A 12376-nucleotide genomic window follows, 5' to 3' on the forward strand; every position below is an offset into this window, starting at 1 on the left:
ATGTCACGTGAACAAGATGTTAATACGCTTTGTATTAGAGAGAGAGGGAGAAAGAGAGAGAGAGAGAGAGAGAGAGAGAGAGAGAGGGAGAGAAAGAGGAGAGTGGCTTGAAGATATTGATAAACCGACGATTATTGAGGGTAGTTAATTTTAAATGTGCTCAAATAAGTCAACTGTAAATAATTAATTCATAATAAATGAAAAAAAAACTCAAAACTGTTCCATGATAAAATGTTTTATTATTAAAAACATCGAAAAAAGCGAATAAAAGTTGAAAAGGAGGTGAGAAAGTGATGAGATGAGAGAGAGTAAGATGTCAAACATGTGTGAATGGCTCTTCAGGTGATCAACCGTTAATTGTTTGTGTCTTCTTGTGTCACCTCCATTGTTCCTTCCATTCAACCACTTGCCACTCTCCTCCTACAGAGACACACACAAGCACAAACTCACAAATTCTCATTCGAAGGTTCATTGAAATTTTTTTCGCAATTGACTTTATCTAAATGAAAAAATAAATCAAAAACCACAGATTTTCATAGCATGATTCATTTATTAACACCCGCAGAGAAGTGTCGCGAAAAAAAATCCCAACGTTGACATTTGCATTTTGAAGTCATGTGAAACTGCGGCGATATAGAAAAATAAAGATTAAAAATAAACTATTTTTAAATTTAAAAGCCACGAGAACTGCTAAAAACTGTTAACATTTAAAAATAATTATTGTTTAAAATTTTTTCAATAAATTGTATGTTGCCGAATTGTAATGAATATGAAAAAAGTCTTGTTTGAAATTTTACCAATTTTCCAAGAATATAACTCATTTTGACATACCTACATCACAACTATAACGATTTACTGACATACGTTCGCCTGTTTTTTTGAACGAAGCACGCATAGCGCTTTGGTGAGAGTTCTTTTTAAATCGCATGTTATTCTGTATGTTAAGTTTTTTATTTATTCAAGTAGTAACTGTCAACTGAAACAACAGAAATGAAAATAGCTGTCAAAAAGTGATAACAAAAATAAATAAGTTTACTTTTACTTTAACAACGTTTAGCATATATATCATTTCTTTACAACGTGGAACACCGGATGGACAGCATCAAAGGCAACAGTATTGGCAAATGAATTCGTCATTCTCACGAAACTGATTCACTCGCAGACCTAAGCAGACGTGATGGTACCATTTAGAACATTTGTCGCACTGTATCCAATTCACTTGTTTCCCTGCGAATGTTAATGTTCAGATTGTTGTTAAGTAGAAATAATTGAATTTGTTAAAATTAAAATACATAACATACAGTGTTGGATAAAATCATATCTCTTTAGTTTAAAAATCAATTTAACGCATCAAAAAACGTGCCGAACTGCCGCTGTAAGTACCATGGCCGGCACGAGTACTAACTTTGCACCGTACCTCATCTCGACCAAAGTGACTTTGCAGTGAACACCAAACCCGTTTTAGACTAGACGAGTTTCGTCAATTTGTAAGACCCACCAGTAGCCAGAGTTAAAACATCGACTCAGTGTAATTATTATCTCAGTGGATGATAATGCAAACTGCGGCGTTTTTAAAGTAGTTCGCAAAAACAGACGTTGATCGATGGAAGACTCAGCCAATAAAAGTGAATACAGACCAGCAGTCGCAAGTACACGAGTCTATATAAAGGAGTGGGAATTTGTTGACCTGCTGGACGAAACGTGTCTAAAAAAACGAGTTAGCGTTCACAATAATGCACCTCTGGCCGTTGTAAGGAACGGTGTACAATATTTATATTGATTCGGAATAAAAATTGAAATAAAGTACTTCATAATGACTTGAATTCCAAAAATAATAAACAAATGAATAAAAGCATGAATTTAAATCATTTTAATTGAAATCTCGCCCAACACTGGTTATATGTACAGTATCACGATTATTAATTGAAAATTAAATGTTTTTAATTAAACCTAATGGTCTTAAACAGCTCCCAACTGAACAATCCTCATGACTGCTATCATTACTTTCATCACACTCCGACATTATGTCCTGGTCTTCCTCTTCATCCTCCTCCTCCTCTTTCACCATCTCATCATCGTCTTTATCATAATCGTTGTTAGAAGCCAATTCTAAATCATCATTACAACTGTTTGCTTTGTAATCTTTTAACGTTAATTTACATTTTTTAGTTGTGCTGTTACTAGATGTTTCTATATTAGCATCTCTCTTATGTTGACCAGATGGTTTGATGTCTGGCGCTTTTGCAGCTGATGTAATGATTAGCCCGTCCGTCTGTGTTGGTATTTTTGTGCCAAAATTTTCATCTTCAACAGACTGGTCGATTGACTTCAATCTCTTTGCTTGTTCTGCGCACTTTACAAACTAAAAAAAATAAAACAAGCCATAACAACAATTTTACCTAGAAATCATAAAAATAATTAGAACCAATTAAAGTTAACATAAACAGTTAATAGAAAGTTGCAACGTATGAATGCTTACATCGTCAATTAGTTTTTTGGATCGGTAGTAGAGAGACATGAATCTCCAGACATAATCATGTTCATCTGTTGAAACTTCCAGCAGCTCGCCCTCCACGACAAATTTGTCCAATCTTTCAAACGCTGGACTGCTGCTCTCAATGAAATTCTTTAGCCGGCACACTCTAAAAAATGGTTGTCAAGCAGTTTGTGACATGATGCTGTGTAGGAATACATTTTGAACGTAATCAATACTGATAATTTTCTCATTCTAAAACAAAAAATCTGTAATTAAACAATTCAAGTAGAAAATTTGATGACTAAACGAGCAGTGATTCTACCTCTGGATATCCGCATCTTTCACAAAGAGCTCGCACCTTTCCAATTGAGTGATGGTCTCTTCAAAAGAGAGCAGATGAGATATGGCGGGCCTGCACTCATCTGACTGCAAATATTCCTTCAAACGATTCATCCACGAGCTAACTCGGTCAACCAACATCTCCAACAACTGACCTTCAATTATTCGAAGTGGAACAAGCAGCAGGATGACTAATAGCTGGTACACGTCATCCAGGGCCGGTCTCTTAGAATGGCAGCAGTTGATGCAGTAGTATCTCGATTGAAAAACCGTGTTAGAAGTTGAACTGCTTGAATAAACTGAAGTCGGTTGTGCAGAAGTTTCAACTGCTTCACGTTTATTTGTTGTGACAGCATTTGAAGATATAGTTGATGCAATTTGATTATTTTGTTGGCAGGATACTGTTAAAAAAGTCATATGCTTCATTCAATATTGTTCAACAACATTGTAATACACCTTTAATGATTTCATATTATTTTAGTATGCTTATATTACGTTTGGTATATGCAAGACGTAGACCAGAACACAAACACACGTACTATGAAAATAATTGCAGCACAAAAAGCATTGTATCATATCTAGGGATAATGGTTGTTTGCAGAAACAGTACAATGAATCATTTGAAATCCACTTCAGTTTGTTCACTGTTCTCAGAACGAGCATGTCCTCAAGCTCTTTTCTTTCTGCCTCTCTTATGCATTTTGTCTGAACGTTAAAATGTTGTCAAGTTTAAAATAAAATGAAACTGCAATACTTTTGAATAAATAAATATCAATGCTAATATAACTCTTTGATGGCAACTCAAAGATTAAATGTTAACTGGTTAAAACATCTTGAAGCTTCAACTAGCCATCGCATTTGAATCGTTCATTTGGTGGAGGTTGTATGGAAATTGATTGCTTCCTTGTCTCTTTGCCATTTTCATTGGAACTATCAAGGAGCTTGCATCATACATGTTGGATCCTGGAATTAAGATCTAGTAAACGAAATTACATTATAAAACATTTGACAAACAAGTTTAAATAACATTTTACAAACAATGAACAACTAAATTCATCTTGACTCATCGATTTCAATACTATTTCTGTTACAGCTAATATTAAGATAATATTTGCATAAAAACTCATAGAAACTTTACAACCTCAAATAAACTGCTTCCACTTTTGCAACCACCGATGAAGCTAGCATCGACAAAAGCAATTTGATCAGCATCACCTCTCTGCACAACAAACAAATCTTCCGCCTTCTTCAACCAATCAACAGCTTTGCAGATATCATTTTCCAATTGAGTGAGGATTTCTGAGGAGACAGGCAATTCTGCGCTCTTTTCCAGGTGTTGCTGCATGTCATGCAGGTATGGTGAGTTGTCGTTGCTCTGAAAATCATTAATTTTAATTTTAATAACACATTTATACACACGTATAAGTCAGATGAACAAAACGCATAGACAACACGAAACGACACTAATCCCGAATGTGAGTCGTCAATAAAAACTCAACAAAAAGTATAAACCTGAAAAGGAAACTAAAAAAAATAGATTCATAGGATGATTTATTTAAGGTGGTACACAAATAAATAAAACATTAAAAATGTTAAACAAAAATAAAAGCAAGAAATCAAAAAACATAAAAAAACAGACCAAAAGTTGTTCGAATTCTTGCTCCCATTGTTCAGCCATTGAAATTTTATTCTTCCACTTTATCAACTTGTCCGACTTCACTTCGGATGGATGATCTTCTGCTAGTTTCAATAATTCTTTCATTTCTTTCAAACCCAAGTTCGGTCTTTGTTTTCAATTTTGAAAGAAATAAATCATTACTGAAGAATTTATTATAGAATTAATTTATATTGTCGATATTTCGGTTTCATCATAGGTAGCCAAACGGCAATCCCCGATCTCGGGTAAAATGTCGTCTAAACGTGTGTTGTTTGTTGCTTTGTGTGAACAAATAAGTTAATGAACACATTTTTCGAAAAATTTGTTGATGAATTAAATATTATTCTAAAAGAGTTATTCTTCATCAAAACAGTTAAGGTCCAAATAAAATAAAAAATAAACCAAGTTTGAAAAAAAAATGGCAAGTTGAAAATGATTCTTAAAAATCAAAACGTTTTCAATGTCAAGTACTTTGAAAGCATCAAAATAAACAGTTTTAAATCTAAATGAACTGGTTTTAATCATATTTTCATTATAACTAAAAAAATTAACTGAGTAACCTCTGACTAGTGATGCATGAAGAGATGATATCATTCAACAGTTCGTTTTGTCTGTTGGCACATCTCAACAGCGAGATAACCTCCTCAATTTTCTTCCTCAGTGGAGAATTTCTATCAATTCTTACAAACCTTAACCCTTCTCTTATGAGACTTTTTACTTGTTTCAGATCATTATTATCGATCCAGTGTCTCGATGATGTTAACGATAAGAATGCTGATAGTGTGGAGGACGACGACGATGATGATGATGATGATAATGCTGACTCAGAAAGTGACAGACTTTTAATAACATTTTCAGACCCTTCAATCCAAAGCACCTGCTCGTACATCTGTTTAGAGTTTTGTCTTCAAATAACTCAAGTTGTTATGTTTAATTGGATAAAATTTTAATGCTGCCAAAGAAGTATTCTAATATTTGTTTAAAAAATTTTAATTCTTAGCAGGCAAACCTTATTCAAAATATCTGAATATGAATGTTCAACCAGTAAACTTTTTGAAACATCCATCAAATAATTCAAATCACTTCTGTTAAATAAAAACTTTCTCTTCAGGGTCGTCGGTGTTGATTTTGTTTCGAATGTTTTATTTGCTGGTAACATTGTTAATGGCAACGAAGATGAAGATAATAATTGGTCCATGGCTGCATTGAAATCCTCCACAATTTCGATGTTCTTCCTGATTTTGTCAGTCACTTCCAACTGACATGGACTGTTGATCAAATCATTGTATAACGTTTTCAAACCATCCAGACTCAACTTAGGACAACCACTGAAATAAAAACATTGAAATAAGTAAGAATTGCTAATTTAACTTTAAAAACCTAACTATTTTTGTGAATGCATAACAAAAATTATATTAAAATAAAATAACTTAGAGAAAATTTATTTTGAATTGTTTCATCAAATTTGTTATCTAATTACACTTAATGTTGAAAAGAAGTAAGCTTGCATGTACATGCAACAAAATTTACAGCAAGCCAAACAAACTATCTCACCCAAGAAGAGCACTGTTTGCATTTTTTACCAGCTTCTTCACCGAGTTTATAAGAATTTTAACACCCATTACCAACACATCGTTCTTTATATTCAATTCGTAATACTTGTTTTTAAATGCAATAAGTTCAGCATAACCTACAGTGAAAATTTAAATAAGAAACCAATTCAACTTTACAAAAAAAATCAGTTTATGATATTTTTAAAACAAAAAAAACAAACTGGAAAAGATTTTTATATTTGTAACACTGTGAAGCAACTGGTCAGCTGTTTGCAACCATTTCTTGTGGCTCTCAACTCTCTCCTTCAATGCATTAAGTATGCTGGCAAGTTGTACAGGTGTATATTTGAGGTACGATGTTATAAAGGGTTGTATGTCTTGCAAGTCATCACGTTGGTGAGGCTGTCCATGTAACTGTTGTTGTTGTTCATGTCGTTGAAGTTGATGATGCTCTTTCTGCTTTCGTTGTTGTTGTTGGCATGTCTCGTGATCATTTTTTGTTGTAAAATGTTTTAAGCAAGTAACTGGCAGTTTTAAAGTAGTTGACGATTGTAATCAAAACTCAAATAGGTATAATTATGTAAGAGAGTTAGAGAATTCAAAGATGTGAACCCACCTTTTTTACATACATTGCATTTGACAACAGCAAGAAATGCCACGGAACCACAAACGAAGCACCTCCTAACGTTTTCATTAACAAGCTCAATGTTCTTATGAACTATTTTTATTGGCAAGCCTGTCTTTAAAATAAAAATAACACAAATCTAAATGAAAATATTTTGTTAAAAGTAATCAGGGACTAAAACTTTGAAATAGAAAAAACTTTAAAAATATAATTGCATTGATTCAATCATATTCAATAGTCATAAGGAGAGTTATTCTTAATGCATGCACATTTGCAGGATGGAAATTAAAAAACAGGAAATTAAAATATTTACATTTTGAGCCTCATCACAGTATTTCAAGTGGTTGTCAATAATTCTCGACAAAATGTTGTAAACTGTTTCAACATTTGTTGACGTCAACATCTGTTGCTGGTTAGCCATCCTCACCAACATTTCCTCAAATGAAAATGGGATTGCCTCTTTAAACGTGCAACCATCCAACAACTGCTCCTCATACAACTTGAAAGTTTGCTGAATCTGTGTGAAACAATTTATAAATCAGGGAGAAGAATTTGTGTGCCTGTGTGCATGTGCAGACGTGTATGTACGATGTGCAAATTATCAAACTAAAGACTGAAAATACGATTAAGAGTTTTGTAGAAGAGAACAGTATTGATAGTTAAACTAAAATTTGTACGGCTCGTTTGCATTCAACAAAAACAAAAAAGTGACTCAAATTTGCAGCATGAAGAAAGTTTATGGTTACGTTGAATAAAGCAACATAAAATAAATAAACGATACACCCATAATGAGAACAGAACAACTGCATTTTAGTAGAACATAGCAGTCAATCATTGAAACAATGTGCAAGAGAGCTTACCCAGTTGTCAGGCAAGTAGAGAGAACTTTCTGAAAAGTTGAAGCCATGAGATATGCTGAATGTGTGAACATGCGGTGGGATAAAAACATATTCTCCTGCTCTTTGGAAAAATTTGACCGTCTAAAAACATTTAAAAAAAAATGTATAAGCATCTGAAAAAAAAACACATCTCCAAGCTGCTCTCATCAAGAAATTTCTAACTGAAGCTTTTTTAAATAAACATAATTTCACACATAAATAATTGATTTAACATAAATCATAATTTGACTAAAAATGTTAAAACAAAAATGTATTTGCTTGAATGTAAATAGAGGACATGAGTCAAGCCACACTACAGCCTTTCTTAAAGTAACATTTCTTCTATTCAAAGCATAAACCAAATATAAATACGAAGAAAAAGAAAAATTACTATGTCAAATAAAATGAACGAACTAATAAAAGCACGAAAGCAGCAACAGAAGAAAGCCAACCTTGACATTTTGCAGTGCAGTGATGTCATCGATAAGAGGACAAGTGCAACCACCTGCTACACCAATCAAGTCTTTCATCTTCTCACCACCACGACCTTGATCAGAATCAGCTGCTTCATCAAATATGGCACAATACCAAGTCCTGCTATCACCCCTTCAACAATTTTCAGTTTGAAAAAATGATTAAATATTATCAGCTTACTTACTATTCAGTCGAGCAGTGAAAAACACATAGCAAGTAAAAAGTAAGAAACCAATGTAGATAATGTAGGGTCCAAGCATTTATTTCATTTCTGGTCCATGGTCTGTGAGAGAAGCACATCTGCAGACTGCTTTCAATAAGGCCCTTGCATGATAATGTAGAAGGTATCTCAAAACAGAGATATTACAATGTAAAAATACAGAAACAAAATTTAGAAATGAGAAATAAAAAAAATATTTTAAAAAAATTCTCAAAACTATTAAATAAAAAATGGAACAAGGCAGTAGTAAAATTAATTGTCATTCTTATAAGAATAACATTTCGCTAATAAATTATTATCCAGATGTTTCAACGTTAAAATGTTTCAAATCACATATCCATTTTGCTTTTAAAGTTTATCAATTGTGTTACAATAGAAGAAAACACTGAAAGATGAAAAATTCATATAATGATAATAATTAAAAATAGTGGTTAGATACAAACTTTTGAGAAACTACTTGATGATATGTATTTCAAGAGGCAATGATCTTTTGTGTTACTAAGATTCCATGGGCTATTCAAATACATCTTAAATAGTATCAGAATGAATATTAAACATTTCAAACATTGGCAAATGTACAAATGTGATAATTGCATGCATAGCACAGGTTATTTTAAGATGTCATAATATATCAAACTAGATTGAGACAGGAAGATAGAACTATTAAAAAGTTAATGAAATAAAACCATCAAATGAAATTGAAATAAAGGTTTACAGTTACTTTGTCTTGTTCATACAAATCTTTGCATGAATCAGTAGGGAATCCACTCAGTCCAACCATGTTGATGGTTGTTATTTTGGATTTCTTTTTGTGGGCACCAGCTTGGTTTGAAATCATCGAATTTCCAGTATGATCACTGCACATCAGTCTTCTGTTTCTATGCATCAAATTCCAAAATTCAGTCTCCACGGCATCTTCGGGAACTTTCTAGAAATAAAAATACAAAATTAGCATATTGATTAAAATCTTTTTAACCATTTCCAGATCTTGAACCTCAATGTAGATTATCGTGATGATATGAGATGAATTTTCAAGTAGGAAAACAACTCAAAAATAACTATAAAAGTATAAAAAGTCATCAAAACATACATCAACTGGTTTTTCAAAGAAATCTCTTTTAAAATCATCAGCCATGATACCATAATCATAGATGTTCCAAACTCTGCAATTCTGTAAAAGTTGTTATATTGTGATTTATTTGATGTTGTCAACATAATTTAAATTTAAAAACTACCTTATCAAAGTTATTTTTAGAGAATAAATTTTCAAAGCCATTGATAACAAACGTCGGCCGCCATTCCTGAAAATTTATTTTAATATTTATAAATTATTATGAGATATTTAGATTATTTTCAAGTCAGATATGAAAATTTTACAAGTTTATTACAAATTAATATATACATTATCAATCTGATTAAATTTTATTTAACATATGAAAATCTTAATTACACAGTTATATCTATTTGTTTAGACATGTTTTAAACATTTTTCTAGTTTTGCCATTGGTTATCAATATACAAAAATCCAACCTTTGGTGGATGAATAATGCAAATTTTTCCATCTTGAGTTATACCATTTAGAAAATTTGAAAAGTCACTAAATTCTTCTTTGCCCGGATCAGAAATAGTGACAATATCATCAATTTTCATGGCGTAGGAAATATGTAGAAGACTAGAGGTAGAGGTCCTACTCAAGATGATTGATTTGTTGATAATAACATAACATTAAAACTAACTGCAACATAATTGAGTGTTATTTGCAAGAGAAATTATATCTGTTAAATTTTAAATGTAAAATTAAAACAAAATTTCATTATCCCTTAGTACAATTACAGATTACACATAATTTTTAAATTAAAAGACCGGTAATTTTAAATAAAAAAAATTATAAATAATAAAAAAAATTAAAATAAAAGATAAGAAATTAACATAAAAATTTTAAATGTATTCTATCTACTATTCTAATTGAAATCATTACCAAGGACAGCTAACACCTGGGCACATGTGACATGTCATGTATGTATATATTTAATAAGAACATTACATAAAAAAACCACCCATTATATATATACGTGATTTTGAGGAAAATCAAAAAACCGAGCAAAACAAAACCCAGCCTTCCTTCAGTTTTTTACTTTTACATTTCCTTTGCCTTTTATTTACCTATTTCAAGTGTTAAAAAATAAAAATGCTAAAGTGAAAATAAGCCAAACTTGGAAAATTTGAGAAATCTGAAAACCTGTGACAAAACTAAAACAAACTGTAAACTATAATAGATTACCAAATTTTAATTTTAATTTAGTGTTAAAAAGTGACTTTAATAATCAAATCAGAAATGACTAAGAAAGACTAAGAAATGACACAACTTCGATAAGTTCGTTTTTAATCAAGTTAAACTAATTGTCAATATTGGCTTTTTGGCTTAGAATAGTAACTGGAAGGATTGATTTTGGTTTTATTCTAATTATATGGTTTTATCATATACTTATAATAACCTGCATTGTATAAAAAATAAATCAACTGGCTAATTGAAACTGTTTTAGCTCAGTTTATCAATATAATATGATGACAAAGTGTAACAAAATTATTCTAATTTGAAGTCCATCTGACAATACAATGGTGGTATTAATAATGATCAGGTAAAAAAGATTAATGCTAATTATGATGAAGTTTAACATAATAATTGTTGTTAAACTTGAGTTTTTTATAAGTATCTTTTTATTAGTCAAGTATAAGTATATGGTTTCAATTAGTCAGTTGCATATCAATCAATCAATCAATCAATCAATCAATCAATCAATCAATCAATCAATCAATCAATCAATCAATCAATCAATCAATCAATCAATCAATCAATCAATCAATCAAGCAATCAATCAATTAGCTTATAAAGCGCTGTTTCCGCGATGTTCAACAGCGCTCCTCAATGAATTTTGAAAACAGATGGGTCTTGAGATCCGCTCTGAACTTCGCAAGTGATGGAGAAGTAGTCAGAGAAGTAGGTAGAGAGTTCCAGAGAAAAAGACCAGAAAAAGCAAAAGCAGATTTGGCAAAAGAGTGTTTAACACGAGTTAAGAAAAAGCGAGAAGAAGACGATCGTAAACCGGGGCGTTTAGGTTCAATTAATATATCTGATAAATACTTAGGAAATAATTTAGATTGAGACTTATACATGAACGTGCAAATTTTAAAAATTATTCTATATTTTATAGGTAGCCAGTGCAAGAAAACAAGATATGGAGATATATGAGAAAAGAAAGGGGCACGAGCAACTAGACGAGCAGCAAAGTTAAAAGCTTTACTTAAAGGATAGAGTATAGAGTCAGGAAGACCATAGTAGAGCGAGTTACAATAATCAATCCTAGATAACAAGAAGGAGAAGAGTAGCATCATCAAGAAAAGGCAAAAGTTTTTTTTATTCTACGTAGATGAAAGTAAGAGCTTCTAGCAACACTATTAATCTGAGAAGAGAGAGACATAGTAGAATCAAAGATAAAACCTAGACTACGAAACTTATGAGAGACATCAAGAGTTTTAGAATCAGGTAAGATAATAGGAGGAATAGTAATAGAGTGTTTAAATTTATTAAAACAAATTAATTCAAACTTAAAAGGATTAAGTTTAAGACACATAGAGTCAGACCAAGCGATAATTGAAGAAAGACATAGAGATAAATTATGAAGAACACTATTGAGATTAGATGGAGGAAAAAAAGTATAAATGTAAGAATCATCAACATATAGTTGACTAGAGAAAGAAAAGTTATTAATAATACGAGGTAGTTCAGAAGTATAGAGTATAAATAGAAGAGGGCCAAGGATAGAACCCTGAGGTACCCCGAAAGTAAGAGTAGAGGAGTTAGAAGTAGAATTATTGAGAACAACAGAAGAAAAACGATTATAGAGATAAGAAGAAAACCAAGATAGACAAGAATCAGTAATATTAAAAGAAAGATGCAGCAGTCTCAAGAGAATAGTATGGTCAACAGTATCAAAAGCTGAGGAAAAGTCAAGAGCAAGAAGAGTAAGATTACTATTGTCACTAGAGAGAAGGATATCATTGTGTATTTTAACAATATATAACAATAATAAAGCATCTTCTTTATATATATTGTCAATTGGTTTATCATTTATTTATTTACAATGCAGTTTATA

The 12376-nt window shown here is 31.6% G+C and overlaps 1 protein-coding gene across 1 annotated transcript; it reads right to left on the reverse strand.

The window, feature by feature from the left end:
• Positions 1 to 1930: 1930 nt before the first annotated feature.
• HELRODRAFT_160565 (hypothetical protein) lies at positions 1931 to 9872 on the reverse strand (the record flags this gene model as incomplete). The annotated part of the gene is made up of 20 exons (XM_009017515.1): positions 1931 to 2362; positions 2480 to 2642; positions 2799 to 3216; positions 3355 to 3520; positions 3957 to 4190; positions 4455 to 4599; positions 5162 to 5361; positions 5482 to 5800; positions 6027 to 6162; positions 6247 to 6549; positions 6642 to 6765; positions 6964 to 7167; positions 7511 to 7630; positions 7981 to 8134; positions 8235 to 8326; positions 8666 to 8749; positions 8944 to 9150; positions 9313 to 9393; positions 9458 to 9523; positions 9753 to 9872. The coding sequence occupies 20 exons, from the start codon at positions 9870 to 9872 to the stop codon at positions 1931 to 1933; spliced, it is 3768 nt and encodes a 1255-aa protein (XP_009015763.1).
• Between the last annotated feature and the right edge of the window lie 2504 nt (positions 9873 to 12376).

The sequence above is a fragment of the Helobdella robusta genome, assembly GCF_000326865.2.
Source record: "Helobdella robusta unplaced genomic scaffold HELROscaffold_2, whole genome shotgun sequence".
In the NCBI taxonomy this organism is placed as follows: domain Eukaryota; kingdom Metazoa; phylum Annelida; class Clitellata; order Rhynchobdellida; family Glossiphoniidae; genus Helobdella; species Helobdella robusta.